The 22,686-nt window shown below is 37.9% G+C and overlaps 1 protein-coding gene across 1 annotated transcript in view; it reads right to left on the bottom strand.

Moving 5' to 3' along the window:
* COBL (cordon-bleu WH2 repeat protein) overlaps positions 1–22,686 on the bottom strand; it is a 108,487-nt gene that overhangs the window by 45,520 nt on the left and 40,281 nt on the right. Inside the window, exon 5 of the mRNA XM_010013712.1 lies at positions 22,379–22,573. Within this exon, the coding sequence (XP_010012014.1) occupies positions 22,379–22,573 (195 nt within the window). The remainder of the gene's footprint in view (positions 1–22,378; positions 22,574–22,686) is intronic.

Below are 22,686 nucleotides of genomic sequence, written 5' to 3'. Positions count from 1 at the left end.
TGTAGGGAATAGACTCCATTCCTTTTCTCTCACTCTCCAATTTTCGTTTAAGGACTTCTGAGAGAAGAATCAGAATTGAAAGTTTGCTTGCATGATATGAGATCATACTGTACTCTATTTATGTCTACTGGACTTCACAGACATACTTCTGAAGATTCGTAACACCCCAGCTTCCAACAATTGCAACATGCTGGTGGGCAAGCCAAGACTACATTGCTGCTTTTAAAATCATGACAAAATTTATTACAAGTGACTCGGGTTTCACTGGGTTGCATAATATTTTCTGTAGCTTGTTGGAACTTAACTTAGCTCTTATTTTCTTTTTCCGGAAAAATAACAATAACAAAAACACATAGGAAAACCTGCTGAATTCTTATATTTGAAGGATACTGACAACACTAGACAGAACCAGGCTTAACTGAGGAAGAGGGTAATAGGAGCTGCCCACGCACGGCACGCTGTTCAAATTCCTCAGTCTTCACTTGCACAACTTCACTGCTCTGTCCATCCTGATATACCTCATAGCTGAAGATATCTAATATACAGAACTGCCTGGTGGTTTTCTAGTATTTCAAAGGTCTGAACAATAATAATAATCTTTTCTTTAATCCAGAGGATTTATAAACCCTTAAAATACATTTGTTGTGGAAGATTTCATTTAACGAATAATAGCTTCACACTGCTCAAAGCTATTATCAGAGTTCAGAGGAAAGGCACTAATTTATACGCGCGTGTTCCTATGTTGAGTGAAAACTCTGAGAATAAATGAATTTTACAAAGAGCGGGACATGAACAGAGCCTCCCTTGCTTAGCATTCCTTTTTAAAAGCACTCAGGAGGGTCTTAGGTTATAAACTACAAACGTTCTGTTCCCACCTTTCAGGATAATGCTCTAACCACTGTGCCACATGACAGTTGGACACCCTCCATTCCTTCCTGGTGAACCTTGTATATGGAGAAACTTGGTAGTTAATTGCACTGGCAATAGAGCACGTCAACCCAGATGAGCTGCAGCTTCCTAGCAAACAGCTTTTGCAGGTGGAGGGGTTGGAGGTTTGGAAAGAAAGGTGTTGCAGAACAGAATAATAGACTGGTTTAGGCTGGAAGGTACCTTAAAAATCATCCAGTTCCAAAGCCCCTGCCATGGGCAGGGACACCTTCTACTAGACCAAGTTGCTCAAAGCCCCTGTGTCCAACCTGGCTTTAAACACTGCCAGGGATGGGGCAGCCACAGCTTCTCTGGTCAACCTGTTCCAGTGTCTCATCACCCTCATAGTAAAATGTCCTGGTCTTATTTCCTACTACCATGGATTATTTCTGCATTTTCCATTAAATGTCCACTAGATACAGTGCATGAATAAAGCCAGTGAGGCCAATCTAGAGAAACTCTGGTGCAGTAAATGGGCAAGAAAGTTAGTAGTAACTAGTGATACTGCAGACTTCAATTTTGGTCACCAAACTTCATGAAATTTGAAAAATTGGACTTATACCCAGAAAAGAGCAGCAGGTTGAATGTTCAGGAATGGGTACAGCAAAATTTTAGAGCTAATCTGAAAAACTTCTACCCCAAATTTGCTTCATATTAAGCAAATATGGAAGCAAATACCTTCATCACCTCTCCTGATGAGGAGACTGCCTGCCAGCGGTTAGGAACGGACTGAAGTTGTATTCCATCCCTCTACCCCCCAATTCCTATAGAACAGAATACCTAGTATTGAGCTGAACACGGGAAACTGTTCAGTGAAACAGACTCATCAGGCTTTGTTTTACAGAGAGGGAATTACATGGAAGACAGCTACCTAATGCTGCGTTCTACTCCATGTCTATTTTGGGCAATTGGCAAATAGGCACTTGGAAAAAAATCACATTCTTCTATACTGCCTTTCAAATAACTGAAGATGTGAGCATTTAATACTGTACCTTGATTCTTCACGATACTGCCTCACAAAAAAGAGAGAAAATTAGTGGGGACTTTGATTAATATGACTGCAAAGTTTCCAAAATCCAGTAGCTATGAAGAACTTGAATCATCCCGGAGACAGGCAGCATCTGAACTCTCCCAACACTTCACAAGCACAAATCACAACTATAGCTGATTTTAATAGCATCCTGCAGCTTTCACATTCACTCCTGTCTCTCCAGACAGAAAGGTCCTTTCACTTGAGGACAAAAAATCAGATGGGCTCGTGATTTAAAAGCCTAGGAAATCTTGAGAGTCAAGGCAGAAAGTAAGGAAACGTGAGTTTCCCCCTGAAATGACAGAGAGCACTTATCACCCTTCCTAAGTACCAGATGAGTGAAGGATGTTAGTTTGGTAGTCAAATTCCTCAAAGATATATTACTGCTTTACCAAGAAGAAAGTAACCTTGTTAGAAGGAGTTTATCTGTTTCAGCTCTATGCATTCCTATTTAGTTGACTCTGCTGAGCAACATTAGATAGATGTGTGGATGAGTATGCTGCTACAGCTAAAGAAAAGGCTAGAAAATAACTAGTGCACAACTGCAATAATGCAAGTTTAGCCAAATACACACACAAAATGCTTTTATTCTACTGTCACCTAAGTGGAGTGTACTTCAAAAACACCATAAAGAAGATTAAAAGCTTGTTTAAAGCCAGACACACTACAATGTATATAAGAAGTGTCTAATTCAAGAACAGATCATAAAAATTGCTAAAAGTAGTTCTTTAATGCCAAATTTGGTAAACCTATGATGCTAAACATAAATGGAAAAACACACAAAGAACGTTCTGTTTCTTCTTGCAATTGTATATACAAAAACAATTGAACTTGAAAATAATTTGTTATGGCTGGCTGCTTCTTTTATAAAGAAACCAAGCCTTAACATTATCTGAAGTAATTTCCCATCCAAACTTTGTTACAGGAGCCCCTCTCTGAGTGTAGCAGAGTATTTCCTAGTCTAAGCACTTGTGTTTCACCAAGGTAGCATCTTTAACTGGAAGAAATTATTAGGCCAGCTTCTATTATGCAACAAATATGTAATTTTAAAAGATATTAGTAAGTGTTCTCTGACTATAATTAATAGTGAGCTAGAAATGAATAAAGTGGACCAAAAGGACCTAATTCTGACAAATAATGTCACTTCTGTTCTTATATTACTAAGACCACGTATGATGCAAAAAACAAATTTTCCATTAAATTAATGTCAGGGCTCACATGCGGTTTGAAAAACACTTCAAATATTGCAGACAAAGTATCTGAGGAATGTGCTGAATGTGTTTTCTTTCTGTGAAAGCTCAACATCTTTATTAAGATTTGAGAGTTTTAGATAAGATTTTAGAATATATTTAGACTGAAACAATGTCATGAGGAGGTTATGTGTCAAAATTGTGTGGAAAAGAATCCTAAACCACTAGTTCTTGAAGTTTTCAATTGGTAGCATTTGACAGTCACGTTACTTGCAGAAGGTCTGTGCATACTGCAAGAGTGAATGTGTAAACTGAGTTTGAGTTTCCTCATTTGTAAGAGTCCAGTATTTTCTTTGGGTTAGGTTTCACTGAATATGAATTCATGAAGAACATTAACAGAGGCCCAAGGAAGCAAAAGGCACCACCACAAATTCATCAAGCATTTAAAGGCAAGGAGGTTCTCAGGCAAATATTCAACGTGAGCTCTGCTCCTTTGCCTTGCCTATCCTCTACTTAAAAGTCAGACACTAGGGTTTTTTATTTATCAATCCTTTTCTATTAATCTTTCTAACAGAAATATTTATCTATGCAAGTACTTGCTAAGTCATGGAGCAAATGGCAGCTTTCTTTTATTCACAGTCCAAACTAGGCCTATGTATTGCAGGTTTACTGCTCCTGACGCTGAGCCTCCTTCTGTAAGACATAAACTGTACCATGGATTTGTGCTCCTCTGTCCCTCCAGTAGCTACTCACATTTGCAACCCACCTGATGACACTGATTACATATTTCAGTTGTCTGAACCACTACTTTGACCAAGAAGGAACTCTCAGTCTACTGTCTCCAAAGACAGATTAAAGACTCCACAACAGCACAATCAGAGAGCCACACATACACAAATTTCTGTTAAGGACAGCCTACACAGTCTTGACATAGATGGTAAAGAAAAAGGGACTGGGCTTAACGCAACCTAGGGACGTGTACATAGTGCATCCCTGTTAAATAACAAAGTACTGTAATGTTGTAATTAACTGCAGTTATACCTTGACTAGTAAAGAATGTAGCAACTACAAAAATATCACATTAACTTCTAAACTAGATGTTGAAGGCCATTTTGGTACCTTCTGGAACTTACTGCCTTTCAAACAATACATTTTGCCCATTTACTGAATGGGAGGAACGATGATATTCTTCAAGGACTACTGTGTTGGCACACAGACATCAGGAGAACGAGGCATGTTTTCTGATGTCTTGTAAGAAGCATAGACATACAAAAGACATGTACTTTCTGCATGTCTGAGAAAGAGCCCGGGAAAAAGCTGGGTGGTATCAGCTCAGAAACACAACTAAGAATACAAGTAAGTAAGAACAACTGAAAAATTGCCATGGAAAGACTTTCTTGGGCTTGCACACTAAATGTGATCAGAACCTTCCTGAGTTACCCTTGAACAGGTTTTCCCTGAACAACTGCAGATATCTGTACTCTCGTTGGTATCCAGACTTGCTGGAGAAAGCCTGGATAATTGATAGACAGATTTAACCAGATCTAACTGTGCTTTAAGAGAAACCCTATCAGTGGATCTAGTCAACATGTGATTGCAATGTTTTAAAAAAAAAAAAAGTGCATACTTTGTGTTTCAAAATCCGAACAACTCTTCCTAATTTTTTCATAAATGTTACAAGCAACATTTGTCTTATGGCAACAGATATTTCCTTTAGTCTCACTGCTATTATTTTGCCATAAAAAAAGGAGAAATGGAAACTTGAAAACCTAGTAATTTTCCAGGTTTGCTATTTAACAAAATCCTCCTTAAAGCTATTTTCTTCCTGCTCATACATCATAGCTACAGTCAACACACATATTCTATCAGCAATAGGGTTACGTCTGGAATAAGGATTGTTTTTAAGGGATATCTCATGGTAGTTTAGCACATACAAATAAAAAATTACGTAGCATATGATATAAACTGTGTTAAGACAGCTCAGATACTCTCTTGCTTCTATCTTGGTTTTTTTTTTTAATGCAACATTACACATCAGGATCTTTTATTGAGTTATAGAAGAAATTCTGTCTGCTTTGTATACAAAAATGTCTTGTTCGGGGAATCAGTGAGTGATTGTTTGCAGAAATTATTTTTAGAAGTAAATAAAAAGGATTGGAAAAAGAACACATGGATTCAATCACTAGCGTGACCTGACTAAAAACTGGTTTCCATCATCCAACACTGACTAGACACACACTTTGATTTAAGCAAGCCAGACTCCAATACACCTGCTGGTGATGATACCGTGTGGGGTCTGAATGCCTACAGAATTACAAGAGCGTTTAAATATGATCCACAGAAAAAATCAGAGTTAACTTACAACTAAACAAACAACGGTATCATCCCAAACTATGAGTGGGACCATCCCAACCCTCTTCCTTCACAAAGAATTTAAGAAATCTTGAAATAATTAAGAGCCATTTTACAAGTAAAGAAAGAAGTAAAAAGAAAAGGCACATATTTTATTAACCAGTTTTAAACTCCTGATATAACCATAACTGCACTGATGCTTTATAGCACTGTATGAAAGACAAGTGGTAGGTTGGTATGTCAGTAAGATTTATGGTTTGAGAGTTTTTAACAATATTTTGCTATGATTTTGTACATAATTTAAAGCAGTTGAGAAGAAAATATTTTGATCCAAGAGGAGCCGTTCTAGGAAAATCAGAGAGATAAATCTTTCAGCTGCAGAATGGAGACATAAATCTGTCCACTAAACTTGATGATATAAAAGCTATTCTATCCAGCTGATTCTGCATTTTCACAGGGCAACAGGTGCTTCAACATGCCTAGCACTAGAAACCACAAGAAGTCCCAACTGAACATTAATGTGTCTTCAACAACATTTACTCATATGTCTAATATTCCCTGGACAGGTCATACATCATTAGGCTTTTCACTGGCATACACTGACAAAGGAAAATTCAGGGAGCTCTCAAAGAAACTGGGTGTATGAACAATTCATGAGGCTGACCACTGTGAGCTACACTGTATTAAATTGTCTATTCAGCACTGAACTTCTCTACCTTGTTTCCTTATTGGGTAGTACCCCATTTGATTAAAAACTGGATGTTTAATCCACAAGCATGTTACAAATGGCATTCAAAGACAGGAGTCTGATGTTTCCCAAAAACATGTCCTGGTGTGGCAGAATTCGTTTGTGTGGGTTATTTAAAATGCTTATTAGGATCCCATGCAATCCAGTGACATATTGCAAAACCAAAATACATAGATATAACAAAAAATCTGGCACATGGAAACAATATTAAAAGAGGGTATTATTTGAAAAACTTGTCATTTGATAAGATGCATTGAAATAACTACATGTTAGAAATTAGCAAGCAATTTCTCTGGATTGGTCATTTTAGTTCTGTACATCTTGATTTTTCAGTGTTGAATCTCACAAACTTGATGATAAAATGAGTAATAATAGAGGGAGATTTGAAATAAGCTAGATAGATAAGCATGGTGTGACAGCAAGACTGACATTTGGACTGACTAGACCCAGTGGCTTGTGTTACTCTGGACATACCACGCTCACATGGAACAAGGTTAGATGGGAGATTCCCAAGCTACTGCCAACATGAGTTCAAGCCCACAGTATAACACCAACTAATTCTTCAAGCAGGACAACCTTGTTTGTGTTCTGGCACAACACTGCTTTGTATCAGGGTGTTCCCTCCTCAGCTTTAAGCTCTGCACTGTGCTTCCCTGTACCGTGTTTGGACAACATGGTGCTTGCACCCCAGCCATACCCATGGCCACAGCTTCTGAGCTTGCTTTCCAAGTGATCAGGCACTGTGTTAAGTGAGAAGTCTGGCTTATAGAGTGTAAACTGCATCGCTTTTCTGAAAATACCCTTACAATTAATATTTTAATCAGATGCCACAAAATATTGTATAGCTTTGCCTACTTTCATGTTGCTTAGTTTCAAATTAATTTTTTTGCATTATGCAATTCTGGTATTAAACAGAGTTTTGTAATGAAATTTAGTAGTTACCAAAAAAAAAAAAAAGCTGTGACTGCAAAAACATCTCAGTCTTAATAACAGACAAAAAGCTCAGCATTTCTGGATTTTACAGAAATTGCTATGTTCTTGTGCTATTTTATTCATAAAATAAAGAAGGTGAAAGCCAAGGATGCCCTTGAATACTCAGCTGTCTGGCCACAGAAAGCTAAATCAGTTGACACAAGAAAGCCACTACAAGGTGAAGGGGCAAGCTCATTTTTCCATCTGTTTTATTGAACACACCCTTTGTGAAATGTCATGGTCAAGGGCAGTTAAAAATTAATGTCATTCTAATCTTCTTTAAACACTTTAACTTGTTCACTTAAATGTGTCAGACAGGAAACTATCCATAAACAAATTTTTAAGATGTTAAATTACTAAGATAGCTGTGATTTCCTTCTTTTGCAAAATCTCATTGCTAGCTGCAATATTATTTCCACTCAAGGAAGTCACTCTACAACACCAAATATTTTCACATGCATTGAAACATGTAGACTACACAAGTCTGCGGATGTTTTCTTTGGCAAAGAATTGAATTTCCTCTGTTTCTCTGAATACAATTTAATCCTCCTCATTTATATCTTCACTGGGGGGCAGGAAGCAACAAAAGGGAAGCAACAAAAAATCCCTCAAACACTTAAAAAACACACTTAAAAACCACCACACAGTGATTTGCTACTAAGATTCATTTCTCCTCTACAGAAGTTAAACAAAAAAGGCAAAAAACCCTCCAAATTTTCATTTCATTTTTGCACTTGTCTTTTTAGTTAAAGCAACACAATTAATAAAACAAATGAACATTAGTAAGTTTAAAATACATAGTAGGACTGCAGCTCGTATATCTTCTGACAACTTTGTCAATGAGTTTGACATGAACAATGTCATCTCTGTGAGTCACTGCCTTTGGGAAAGGCACTGGCCAAAGGGTTTTCTGTATCATCTTTTCTTCCTCAGTCTCACATCCACAATTGCAGGCTGGCAGATTGGTTGGTCTGCCTGCCTGTCCTTAAAAATCAGAGAGATGCTGTGAGCCAAGTGAAGATCTGCAAAATTTATTCTGCATCTTTGTCCAATTTTCTGCCAAACGGATGGGCTGTTGCCTAAGATGTGCTATGGCTAGAAAGCGGAAGGCAATCACACAAATGTTTGACCAGCAACAAGGAGAACCATACCCTTTCTATCGCCACTAAGCGACATACCTCCCTGGAGCTTAAGCTTTCTTCCATACCTAAAATTTTCTTCTGTAGAGATAGCCAAGTTGAACTTCTTGTGCTTAGCACCAAGTCCTAGGCAATCACCTCAGAAGTCTTCTCAGTTTAGAGAAAAACATATCTGACTTATTTCCAGTGTTCAACCCTCTTATATCAGCCCTCTGCATCTGCAGGCACACAGAATGCGTGGGAAACCTGGTTTAAGTGGTAAGTCAAGTCATAGTTTCCAATTCCTTTCCAATTTTGTAGAACCAGAGAATGGTTTGGGTTAGAAGGGTCCTTAAAGATCATCTAGTCCATACCATCCCTTCCCATTGCCCCCCTGCAAATTTCCACTCAAGTCTAGCTCCTTCCAGAACTTAAGGGCAGACAGAAGCCCCTATTTCTACAATCTTCAGAAACCAGGAAGAGGGGAATAGCAAAGTGGTACCATGCTGTCAATAACTAATGCTAAATACTAATAAGGACTGTAAAGTAACATGACTCTACACCAAGCTACCTTCCCATAAGATTTTTATCATCCAAAACTGCAAACAGACTCTGCTGCAAAGACTAGTTAGAAAAACCCACCATGGCATTCTGCTTGCTGTCCCTGCCTGGATGTGTCAGCAACACAGAGCTGAGTAGGACTCAGGGGCTGTCTGTTGAGCTATCATATTCTGATTAAGATGAGCACACTGTAAATAAAATGAGGTGCCTACTTCTCCCAGTGACCTACATCATCTATCTTCTACAGAGGTGAAAACTTGAAGCGGTATGCAGTCAGAGGAACTGGACTGGTATTCCCCTCTCCCCTTAATTTTGGGATATTACTGTGAATGTAACTCAAATGAAAGATAGCTTGAAGTAGCAGAGAACAGTTTTTACTAGATAATACTTGCGATGTTTTTCCCCACTTTCTTATTTGGCTCAACAATGACCAGAACACAATGCTATTAAGCCATTAAATTAAACCTGATTTACACAGAATGCATTTACTTAGTTAATCTCTCTATTCTATAATTTTTTACCATTTTAATTTAGGATCTAAGAAAGGTAGAGTTACAAGCAAAATGTGAAAAGCGGCACAAAGCCAGTTTCTAAATTAAGCACAGTGTTAGGTTCATGTTTCATTGCTTACTGAATGCCAGTTCTTCAGAAGCCTCACTGCCTAAAATCATCTTTGTCTATTAACTTCCCCTAAATACCTTGCCCAACAAAGCCTAATAATTACTTGACACATACTTTCTCTTTAATGAGAGTTAAAGCTTATGATGACATCAGCCTGTCCTATTTGTCTGTGACTTGCAAGCTAGATGAAGTTTACTTACTAAATGTTGCAACCCTGCCAATATTCAGGGCTGCATAGAACAGTATGTTCCGGCCCTGATGTCTTGCCAGTTTTCAATGAAGTGCTTGACAGAGACCACATGTGGAGGTCAAGTGATAGTATCATGATCTCACCAGATGGTAAGTTGTGGTATTATTCCCAAGGCAGGTAGTATAGTCTGTTTAGAACCAGTTGGCAGGTGATGCATGAACTCACAGCCAGAAGCAACTAGATTATTGCAAAAGATCAAGAATGTTATTGATGTTGGCGAAAAGACTATTCCAAGAATTTTTCTTGCACGTAATTCTAGGACTCAACTCTCAAAATGTATGTTTTCTTGCAAAAAAATAAAAGGATCTATTTTATTAACTGCTATCTTAAATCAGAAGCCCTCCTGTCAAACAAATCTTGTATTCTTGCATGATTATTATGTGATGTACATGAAGTCGTAAAATAAAGACACTGCAAGTCACCTTGCCTGCATTCTTATACACATACCAAGCATCACTAGGTCACTCTCACTTTGATGTTGATTCGGAGGTCATACCTAGACAGGTTAGAGTGCAGGACTGGACTACTTTGCCGAGAAAAACAGGACAACAGACCATGGAGGAATTTGACAAAATTTTGTAATTGCATTCTTCCACCCCTATACAGTAACTCCCTATCTACGTCAAAGCATGCAACATTCAGTACTTCACGCAGTCCAGACTTCAATTAAAGTAGATAAGCAATTTAAATCACTACTTAACTTACATTGCTACTATTTCATGGACAAAGTTGCAAAAAACCTATTTCTAATAATGCAATAAAGACACAGTGGACTCCTCTTATGAAACAGCAGGGTTTTTTGCACAGGCTGAAGAAACAGTACTCTTTCAGAAAGAGACGTAATTTTAAAGCAGACTTTAAAATTCTAAGTTACTCTGGTACAAAACCTATTACTTGACCATAAGCTTCATCTGCATTAAGACAGATTCTCAAAGAGTCAGTGTAAAAGCAGTCTTACTTCCCCTTGCACTTCTGAGAGGCTGCACCCTCTGGTTGGCATCAAAACCTCCAGTGACATTCTGCACCTTGTTGATACTGGCCAAACTTCAGAAAAAAATATAATCAACTCCACTTAATCACTTCTTGACTGAGAAAACTAAGATTCCTTTTAATTAATTCATCACACTGGGATACCTTATTAAAAATTACAGGACAAAAGAGTTAGAAAATAAGTGTATTAATTACATAACACCTCCTGGAAAATAAGTTGGTTGGCTAAAAACCATTTGCCTAAAGTTGTTAAAATGCCTTCTGAAATTTTGTTTTCAAAATGGGACACATGCTGCTAGTAAACAAATGTGCAGCAACATGAAGTTGATCATTAGGAGCTCTAAAGAGGATGGGTGGTAATTTGGACTCAAACTACGAAATTTCTTTAGATGCACTGAGAAGTATTAAAATGTAACATACCCTTAACTAATACTCTTTAAAGATATTGAGAAAGTAGTTACTACAGTACATGCATCAACCAGCTGTAGCCTTTGATAACTACTTTAAAAGAATTAACATGTTGGTTAAATGCACATATATCAGAATTAATTTTCAGAGCTGTTTTACTCATAAAAAGAAGTACAAATTACGCCTCTCACTAGCAGCTTTTTTTGAGCCTTCCTAAATTTGATGCTTTACATGACAGCATCATGTAAAGCATCAAATAAAGCATCAGCCATCACTCTCTACTTTCTTTCAATTTGGGCCTGCATCTTTTATCTGAACTAGAATTTACTTGTTCAGTGAAATAACGCATCAAGACTGCACAGTAAATGTTATCTGATGTTCTGTTGGCTGGTTTCATGTTTGCCATCTGAGCATTGTTTTGTCAGACATGAACAAGTCTGGATACTTCTCATTCAGCTAACTGAATGTCAGCTTTAGAGCTCTTTAGGGAAAACTGAACAAATCACCTTCAAATTGAAATTATTTGTTTGGTGTTCTGATTTCCCAGGTATTTACTGTGGTGTAGGGCATTTTAAGGACCACAGACCTCTTGTACTACTCATTCTTGTTTCTACTACTTGATTCTGGTACATCTTGATAATGAAATCTGCAACAGGAGAGCACAAGCCAGGTTCAGCTTCAGTGGAAATACTAAAAAGATAAAACTTTTCAGGTTTATGACCGGTTACAAAGCTGACTGTTTGTATAAAACTTAATGTATGTCATCAAAGAATTTCATGTCTATGAAGTGCAATAGTTTGTACATGTCTTTTTTCAACACAAGGCAATTAACTGAAAGTCATTAAGAACAGCTCCACCCTTATACACTTTTCTTAAAGCAGTATTGCCCAATCCTTTGAATGAAAGTGGATAGATCCAGGAAAGCAGCACACCATAAAAGATCAATTTGACTTGCTATCTCTTGAAAGGTATAAATACCATAATTTGCTAAGAAAAACAATAGCCCCGTCACTGCACAAGATGGAAGTGTCCCAACTGTTCTTTCCTCAGAGGACTTGCAAACTAGAGACTGACATGCACGTGGATCTGATATTAATTTCAAATAGAATGGGATCAAGTCTTTCATGCTGCTTTTTATGTTGTCAGTGAAAGGCACATGTCCAGTAGAGTGCACTGGACATCACTCATACAACTCCCAGCTACCTGCAATTTGAGTTGCCTATCTGCATCTCAGTGTTTTGAGATGCAATCCAGAGGGCTGCAAATATGACCCTCAGAGTCCTGTAGGGCTCTTTGATACTGCACTTACAGTACTAAGTTGTAACACGTATACCAAGCAAGTTGCTTTAGGGGTCATGCTGGAAAATTATTTTTGCTCATGTGATTTCTTGCAAAGCTTACAGCCTCATTCTGCAAGTGCAAAGTTTTGCACTTACGAGCACAAAACAAAGAAAGCAATGATTTGGACTAATAATCAAAGATAGCTGTTTTAACAAGAGACATGTTGCCTGGTTATCAAATTACCAGTGATAAGAAGACCCAGTGAAGTCACTGAGAATGCTGCCAGTGACTTTCCTGGAGTGGTATCAGAGCATATGAGACAAATATTTAGATACAAATCTCTTCAGTATTCTCCAAAAATAGCTGTACTGGGTTAGATCAAGGGTTCTGCTCAGGCTTCTGTATCAGACTGCAGCAAGCACCTGGAGGGTAGCAGAAGAAAAGGGAAGGTATGTTTGGTACTACCTCCTCCCTAATACTTTTGCACCTACCAACCATCTTCATATTGATGACTTCCTGGTGTGGTTTATATTTAAAGATTCACACAGATTGGTCATCCTTGCAGCATTTGTTCATTCTCCTCTTGAGCCTCAGTAAACTTATAGCACTCACATCCACCCTTGGCAAGGCATGGATCTACTGCTTGCATACAGAACCACAGTTTGGTTTTGTGGGGTTTGCCTCATTCTTACTATTTTCAAATGCTCTTGTAATGGCTGGTTGAACAGTCAAATCTCTGTCCACAGTCTTCACTTTTTCGAAATGAAGAGTAATGGTTTACGTAGTTGTCCCTGTATTAAGCTACTCCACACCCTTGATTACACTTGATGCCCTCCCATGAGTCTCTTCCCATTCTGTAATACAGAAAATCTGGTAAAAGGGGAACACTATTATAGTACTTAAAATGGCATAATAAAGCTTACAATACAGTGGTGTAATAAAGTTCTGGTTTTCACCTTCTTTTCCTCTGCTAAAATGTTCTGCATCTGATTTGCTTTTTTGATTGCTGTTGATCTTTGAGCTGACTTTTTTCAAAGAAGTATGTCTTATGATCTGCCTAACTGGTTACTGCCACCTTAGAGACCAGTATTTTACAAGGTATTAGGGAAAATTCAGAGTGGTCTTTTCTCATGTATATCACTTCACACTTACCTCCACAGATTTTTACTTGTTTTCACCTTCAAGTGCTGCCAGCACTCCATCTCATGTCTTTCAACAGTTCCTTACTCAGCCTTTGTCTGTACTATCTGGATCATTCAAGTACCAGCAACAAACTTTGTCACTTCATTGTTTTTTCCAGGTCACTTCTTAATGTGATGGGTCCTCAAATACCCAAAAGCTGTTGCAACATTCCACCACTAGATGAGCAGATTATTTACTCCTAACCCAGGATTCCTCTCTTCTTTTCTTTACTGTCAGTTATTTAAGAGTAAAATGACCCTCCTCCTTATGGAATGGAGACTTGGTTTCCTTAAGAAAACCCTGGTGAGGGAATTCTGTGGAAGCTTTGTGGAAACCCAGACAGACTGTATCAACCAGATCACACATATCCATCTGTCTGCTGCATGCAGCATCAAGAGCACTCTAAGAGAGTTGTAAGGCAGGATTTCTGTTTTACTAAAGCTACATTTACCCTATTCATTATCTTCACAGATGCCAACTAGCTAAATTTTCTATTATATTTCTATTCTTTTTTGAGTATAAGCCACATTAGGAGACTTACAGTTTTCTTTATTTCCCTCATACTTTGTAAACACCAACTCTACTTTCACCTTTTTTTTTTCTCCTCTGAATTTCTCTATGAAAACCCAAAATGTGGCACTGATAGCATATAGCAATAATATTCTATGATATTTTCTCTATTTCTTTGCTCCATACTGTAGAAAGAGACTTAATAAAGGCACAGTTATTTTATACAATCTTTTCCATTTCAGATAGCACTGCAGCCTCTGGTGCATCATCCTGAGAATACTTCGCACAGCTGCTACTCAGACAAAGGAATTAGAGCACACTCCTCAGACAAAGGAACTAAAGCACATTCCTCATCTATGTTACTGGACAAGTTCCATGTTCATTATCTGCGTATGTGGACAACCTTAACCTGTGAAAAATGTAAAGCAAACTTGAACTGCTTTACCATCCTAGGAGAACAGTAGGCAATACTCTAGCCAAAGAGCAAGGCAGTGTTTACATCAGTGTGACAAAATAAATGATTTCTTCATAAAATATGTATTTATTTATAAAATAGACATATTTATGAGCAAAGGAAAAAGACACTGTCATACCCATAACCTCTCAACATCTATAGAAATGCATAAATGAAGTAAAAAAGTTTCTAAGGAAAATTTCAGACAGAATAGCTGGAATAAAAGCTCCAATGAGAGGTGGATACTCAAAGCCTAATGAAAAGTTTCATAATAACCATGCAGTACTTACAGCCTAGTACGTCCAAAATAAGTGACTGCTACATGAATTTGATGTGAAATCCAGAGAAATAGATAGAATCTCAATTTTTAATGGGTTTACCTGTTGATTATCTATATATCTGTATTAATACACAGAGATAGACTCAGCTACTCTTTAACCTTATCAAAATACTGCCTCATGCCAACTGTCCCCAGCATCTTAGTCTGGTATCGTACAGCAGTACAATGTACATTCCAGCAACTAATATCCAAACTGTAATACAAAAACTAGGAAGACAGCATGACCTAACAAATTTTCTTAGCAGCTGTACTACCCCTCTATTGTCTCAAGAACTCTGGGAATTCTGGAGAAAAAGCGTCTTTAATAAAGATTCAAGACCCCTGCCCTCATCACAAAAATGCTGTCAAGAGATACCACACATTGCCTGAGAACTCTAGCAAGTCTACCATGAAAACTGGAAAAGATCATAGTTAACACTCATGATATCTTCAGTTAATGAACAAAGGCTAAGGAGCTTTTAAAAATAACACACAGCATACACATTTCAGGACTTCTTTGTGCACAACATGAAAATCAAACCAGAACAATCTAAAAAGGTGTACAAACCCAGTCATTAAATAACTTTAAGTCAATATTTTTAAAACCATTAAAAAATTAGTCAAGTGTTCTCCCTTCTCCTTCGGAATAAGCCCTGCTTTCATATCCTCAGGGAACTTATAAAAACCTGAGATGTGACCTAGAAGATGCAGTATTTTGTAGAAGTAAAAGCCATTTTGAAAAACAGCTTTTTCCTACACCAGAAACTGATTCATTGCATCCTTCCTCAGAATGTGAAAAAAGTATCTGTTATTCTCAAAGGAGACTTCTGGATGCTCCACAGGAAAAAAAAAAAAAAACCCACACCAAAAACAACAGAGCAAAACAAAAATACATTCACAGAACACTTAAGAGAGAAAGGAAATGTGTCATAAGAGAAAGGTTGAGAAGACCTCACCCAGAAGACCTCTGAGTCAAAAGAAACCTCCCTTCCTCTCTGAAAGATGATAAAAAAAACATGCAGTCATATCTAGACTTCTAGTAGACATTTCTGGCTTAGGTGTAACCTAAGAAAGGGAGATCACTAATCTAAGTCCATCCAGCCTTTTTCTGAATTCTCGGCTCCTAATTTAAACAGAATACAACTGTCAGATGGTCTCCACCATGAACTGCTCGCTACCTTTCACATTATACAGAAGTAAAATATAAGAATTTATAAAGAATTCACCTTACAACAGAAAAAAACCCACAAGGTAGGTAAAAGGGAAGAAAACACCTACAGAATAAGGCTATTCTGCCACGGTATGAAATCCAAACAACCCCTTCCACAAACACAACCACAGTAATTTCTACAAAAGCAGGATCAACCAACTAGGTAAATCTAAAGCAAACTGAAACTTCTCAGGACACAGGAGTCTGGTAAAAGTGAAGTTTTCACAATAACAAATTACAGCAGATGCACAAGGGAAGAGGTAGAAGGCAGTAAGCAGGTAAGAGCATAGTGCTTCTGAAGGTGTTCACAGCATGTGAATCAAGGAGGTTTTAGACACCTGCCTATGATAAATCTCAGTTCTGTAGGTAACCATGGTAGATGTTCTCATCCAGTTATGCTTGTTCTGTCCCTCCATTTCCCTACAATTGCTGTGCCTGCTGCTATCATGCGTCTCCCATAAAATGATACTCTTGATAGTCCAAGAAAATTTGTGGGCAAAAAAGGCTGTCATCCACACAAACACAGGTTCTTTCTAAGCACTCATCTGTTTCTCAGAAGGAAAGCCAACTGCAGTATAATTATTATTTGAAATACCAGATTTATCAAAAAAAAAAAAACCAGGGACAAAGCAGATTCAAGAAACTAACTCACAGGGCACACAGATGGCCAGCTATACTGATGGCATTCTTACTGACACAGCTGTGCATACTAGGAATATACCTTACTCTACACTGTTCTACAATATCTGTAGAATTGCTTTAGATTCATTGCTTTAAAGATTAATTTGCAGCCACGGGAAAATATGTCGTTTTGAAAACCTGAGTAGAACAGCAGTAACAATGTGATTTAATACCGATCAAGATTATCCTTGTAGTCAGCTAACCACAAATCTGTGGCATTTAATCATGAAGAAGTAAGGTGGAAGAGTGATAATCATTTTGTGCACACATGCGAAAGATATCTGTGCAAACAAAAAACCCCGCTGTGCTGGGGGAACATTAGTGGAAGAAATGCTGGCTTTGCTCACATTTTTATATTAACAATCTCAATTTAAACTCCTTTTGCAACAGAAGGTGGCATAGTGAAAAATAATATGATATTAAAATCACGGTGGCCAGATACTGAGTTGCTGAGCAACCAGACGTAGCTTCTGACATCTTAAAAGTTCAGAAAACATCAAGCTACAAACTCAGCTTCCTAATTATGGACAGCTGAGCTAACCATTTCTAAAAATCTTGGCCACTGTTTTAGAATACATTTTACTTCTAAAGAAGATAATGAGTCACATTTCAAGTGGCTTCCAAGTCCATGCCTGTAGCATAGACACATACACGTGGGAAATTTGAGAACTGCAAATTCAGGGACTGATTCTGGAAATCTGGGTGAGTCTATGGTTTAATAACACTTTGAACAAATTTAGTATGTTAATGATGATTTCAATATAATTTCATTCACATCTTTCATTCACTGCCTGTCCTTTATTTTTACTACTTGAACATTATTCTGTGGTTCTTGATTGCAGAATGAATTCCAGGTATGTTTTCACAATATGCTGTGAACATTTCCGTGTCATAGAATCATAGAATCACAGAGTGGTTTGGGTTGGAAAGGACCTTAAAATCATCCAGTTCCACCCTCCTGCCATGGGCAGGAACACCTTCTGCTAGACCAGCAGGCCCAGGCTGCTTAAACCCCCATCCAGCCTGGCTTTGAACACTGCCAGGGATGGGGCAGCCACAGCTTCTCTGGGCGACCTATGCAAGTGCCTCACCGCTCTCACAATAAAGCATTTTGTCCTAATGCCTAATGTAAATCTCCCCTCTGTCACTTTAAAGCCATTGCCCCTTGTCCTGTCACTACATGTCCTTGTAAAATGCCCCTCTCCAGATTTCTTATAGGCCCCCTTTAGGTACTGGAAGTTGCTCTAAGGTCTCCCTGGAGCCTTCTCTTCTCCAAGCTGAACAAAATGAAAAGTCATTCAAAGCATGCCAGGGTAGTCTGCAGATGGTCAGCAGGACATTTCACTAGAGTACTTCCTCCTTTTGACACACTCTCAAAATGCTCAATCAACCAGAGGGGACCTACGCTTTCAATCATGTATCAGTTTATGTATAAAAGGACAGTGAATAGTACTGCAACACAAATTCTGCTGTGAGAAAGGCATCCCTACCAAAAGCATGAAAATGCTACTAAATGACTAGAATGCCTAACCCAGTGTCCTGCCAGCTCCGCGGCACTCCTATCAACGACTGCCAGCAGAATCATAATTCTTTCAAGTGCAATATGCGCTGGAACAGGGGAACATACGTCGCAGGAGGCTGCTATCTCCAACAGAAGTACAGAAACACTTGAAAAGGAAAAAAAGAAAAAGAAAGAGAAAAACAGAAAACCCCTGTGTGGTGGTCAGTATTTGAAATCACCAACTAAGATGGCAAAACCAGGATTTCCTCTGCATTTCCACATATTAAAATTCCTTCCATTTAATAGGATGTACAGCAATACTGAACGTATCTTCTCTTTATAAACAAGAAATTTGGCAAATTTTTAGTGTTAGTACCTTATTTTCTCCAGAAAACATATGAAAGCCTCATTTATATTTGATCACGTTAAAATTCTCTTAAAGCTGAACTTCACATTTAGGCATAAAATTGGTCAAAAATAAACTAGAGGTTGGGAGAAAGAAATCTGTTAGCAATGATCTGAGTAAGCCTATGACTCTCTTTGGCTGCAATATTCCTTTTCATTTATGTAAGTAAGCTGCTTCAATGGCTAAGTATTCTTGGTGAGAAAACATCAGCCTTGATCAAACACTGAGGGCAGGCAGTCTCCTCTAAAGATATGGCCTTGACCAAGAATGGGGAGCCAACAACTGTTCTCAGCAGCCCAAGTTTGAGATCTGGATGGAAAGGAGAGGAATGTAAGCAGCAGAGCAAAACCCACAGTATATCACACATGTCAGTTTATCTACAGCACCTCCAGGAAACTACATAAACATGGAAATAAACCTGAAAACTCTGGGTTTTTATAATGGACTCAGTTTACACTGTGTATACCATAAAAAGACTTGAAATTCTGCTAGCACATCATCTAAAGTGCTGTGATAGTGAAAAGGTATTGTTTGCAAAGGGGAGTCAGTTTTTCCTCACTCCTACACTGCTCAGCTCTACTCTCTGAATGGTGTAGGCTCCATATCGTGACTTAAAGTATCCAGCCTTCTGGATTTTCATACTGGTAATGTTATCATACCCTGATCTTTTGAGAAGTATTTTTCTTTCAAGTTACTTCTCATTATTCTAGACAGCATCACTTGGAAGATATTTAAGAAAAGCAAGGGGGAAGTCTCCAGGGAAGAAATCTGTAGACTCCTTTCTTTGACTTTGCATTCCTTTGCAAACTACTTAATGCATGTTCAGCAGACTGAAACATTGCTCAGTTGTGCTCTGAACAGAAATAAGGATTTTCTAGAGGAGATTTAAAACAGTTACAGAGGGAACATTACCTTCAAACAGACATGGAAAACTAATGATGCTGCACTAAAAAGTAATTAAAGTTACTGCGGGGGCTTTGCCCTCAAGGAGGTAAATTACTATAAGCCCCACAGAAACAAAAGCTGCAATATGGTAAAATTATATTGCAGTAATCTGCCTATCCAGAAAAGTGAGTGGAGAAAACCTAAATGTAAAGTATAAATTAAAACACCCCAGTCTTCATAAACATGGAAATTTCTGATTGCAACTGCTAAGGAAGCAGATGAGATACATATTCCTAGAGGCATTCATTGATGTAAAGAAAATTGAATGCTCTGGAGCTGAACAACAGGTTAAAAATAACAGGCTTATTGTGTTGGAAAGTCAAACTACAGGTATTCATAACAGCTACAGTATTCACTTTTCTACACAGCTTTATGGGATCAGACAGTTAAAAAGGAAAAAACCTGAACTACCTTTTTCATTTTCTGTTAATGTGCTAGCTTCACTGGAAATAAGCATGTTCCCCTTTTGCAGGATCTTCCTGTTAGTAACAGTTGCACATAAATAAAGTTTTCTAAACAAACATCTTATCTTTTTATGGAAGGAAGTCCATTAATAAGGAATTGACGTCCTTCCCTGAAAAAAAAGATCACTGCTAATTCTTTCCCATAAACTGAAGAAATAAACTTACACCCTGAGAGTTCTTACTCTATTTTCACAGCAAACTGGATAGTCTGCACGTAGATAAAATAGAACTATTTGGGTTTTCTTACAAACAATACCTCTGTTGCTACCTTGCCACACAATACTGAATAATTAATCTCTTCCCATGGTTTTCTATTGCTTCATGGAACTTGTGCTTCATTTCAATTGTACTCCACACATTCCTGTTCAAACTACAGGGCAGCTTGTGAACACCTTTCAGCCTAGGAATTCAGAAGCATACCAAAACTGTTTAATATTTTGACATATACAACCGTTCTCAGAAAGATGCTCTTTACCCAACAGATGCAACCAGACTCTAGCAACTATGGCCATAATCTGCTTTGCTCTCCACTGGCTTTGTCAACTACACAAGACATTTCTGTTGCCCAAAATTAACTTTGTCATAGAAAAAACTCTGATGCAACCTTCATCTATTTCCCTTCTTCAAAACAGCTTTTTCTTTAGACTAAGAGAATTTGAAATTGACACTGTATTGCATGCTACTTGTGAAAAATAAAATAAATACTTTCCACCCAATGCCTTCAGAAAGCCAGCACTTTAACCTATTAGCAACAATAATGGAAATATAAATGTTAACTTGTTTAAAAAGAGTTTGTATTTTCAGTGTTGTTGTGCAATAGAATTCAAAATATCATTGCCACACTTCAGGGAGATGAGCCTAAGAGAATGGCAAAATAATATAGTCTGTGATTACCACACTTGTATAAACTTAAAGAGTTATAATGACACAGTACTTTTGTACTAAAATATCTATTTATCTTAAATACAATGTTTAACTCTGTAGGACACAAGAAACCTCATCAGAATACTTACAGTAGGAATTTCAAAAGGAAATTGTAAAAAGTGCACCAAATGTTTCAACATTGTTGTTTCTCTTCAGCTGTGTCTATACATGAGTGCTATTTCAAAGGCACCTAGTTCAATTCTGAAAGATAAAACACTGCCATATTCCAGCAATCATATTTTAAAGATCTTAAGAAAGGGAAAATTAGATTCCACAGTCCTTTATGAAGAACATGCATCAACTTTTCTTGCTCAATGCTTCAATGGAGAAGGCATTTATTTACCATATGTCTTAATGCAGATATATAAGAGTCATAGGGAGTAAGACTGAGCCCTAGACTCCTCCTCTATACTGAACTCAAAAGATTCATTCCTGACTCTATTTTGCACTAAAATAGGTTTCCAAAGATCAGTCTGCTAGAGAGGTGATAAGACCTAAGCAGATAGTCAGTCCACATTACACAACCTTGAAGGTATTGGTTCCTTGCATTCTTATTTGGAATGGCTTTATATACTGACTTTTACAGTGTTATATTTAGAACGTAATACTTTTGTTGATGGTGGAACTAGAAGTCTTAATGTGCTTGTGCCTATTTAGTAACATACATACCTGAAAGTCACTATAAAAACAAGAACAATTTCCTTTTCCCTTAACTCCATTCTTTTCAAGGGGTTAAGTCTTCAGAAAGGTTTTTCCCCATTTCTTTTTAATTCTTGGTAACTGTATTGCGGAACAGTGACCTTTTTTAAAAGCAAAACCAGAGCACTGCTTTGAAAGGTAACATGGTACGACTCAGAAAGCAGAGCAGATCTTCTGGTATCCCATGACAGCACCAGAAACAGGGATGTAGGTGACAGCCTGACAAGTTTCTGGGCAAAACAGTACAATGGAGATTTTTATCAGTCATTACAACTGTCACCCATTTTCAAGGACTGTCCTGGCCAATAAGGATACCACGTCACGCTATACAATTTCCAGCTTTTCTGCCTTAATTTTTCTTCACTGTCCTTCTTTTAGCATAATGCCTCACAAAATTTTTCTGATTTACAAAGATTCTTGACATGGGATAAAGCTTGAGGCAGTCTCAAGAAAGCTCAGTAAATATTTACAGAACTCCAAGACTTTTGGATATTTTATTTTGTAAGATCAAGAGTTTTGGTGAGCTACAGCTAATGGCTAGCCAAAATATCTGTGAATTACTTTAGCTCTGATGAATGAACTAATGGTAGCCAGCACTTCAAGCAAAGCAGCTCATTCTGTGGTGTCGCTGTTACCTGTGCTGCTGTCTTTTCTTGTCTACTCATCTCCATGTTCTGCAATGCAGGTGTAACAACCGGTGGAGGAGGTGCTCTGCGCTTTTTCACTTCTGGGTTTGCTGTCATTCCTGAGATGTTACCAAGAGACAGTGATGAACCCAGGCTACTGCAACGAGAATTCACCGAAGGGGAATTTGGTGCCGTGGAAAAACCCTGTAAATGGATTAACATCTTGGATTAACATCACTTTCTAAAAACAATGGGAAAGAAAGAAGGAAAACAAGACACATCTGGTTACCATTTAAACAACGATATGAATAATCACA

Source organism: Nestor notabilis, unplaced genomic scaffold (genome assembly GCF_000696875.1).
Source record: "Nestor notabilis isolate BGI_N333 unplaced genomic scaffold, ASM69687v1 scaffold4134, whole genome shotgun sequence".
Classification (NCBI taxonomy): domain Eukaryota; kingdom Metazoa; phylum Chordata; class Aves; order Psittaciformes; family Psittacidae; genus Nestor; species Nestor notabilis.
The sequence above is the reverse complement of the archived record's forward strand: the minus strand, read 5'-3'. Positions and strand labels throughout refer to the sequence as shown.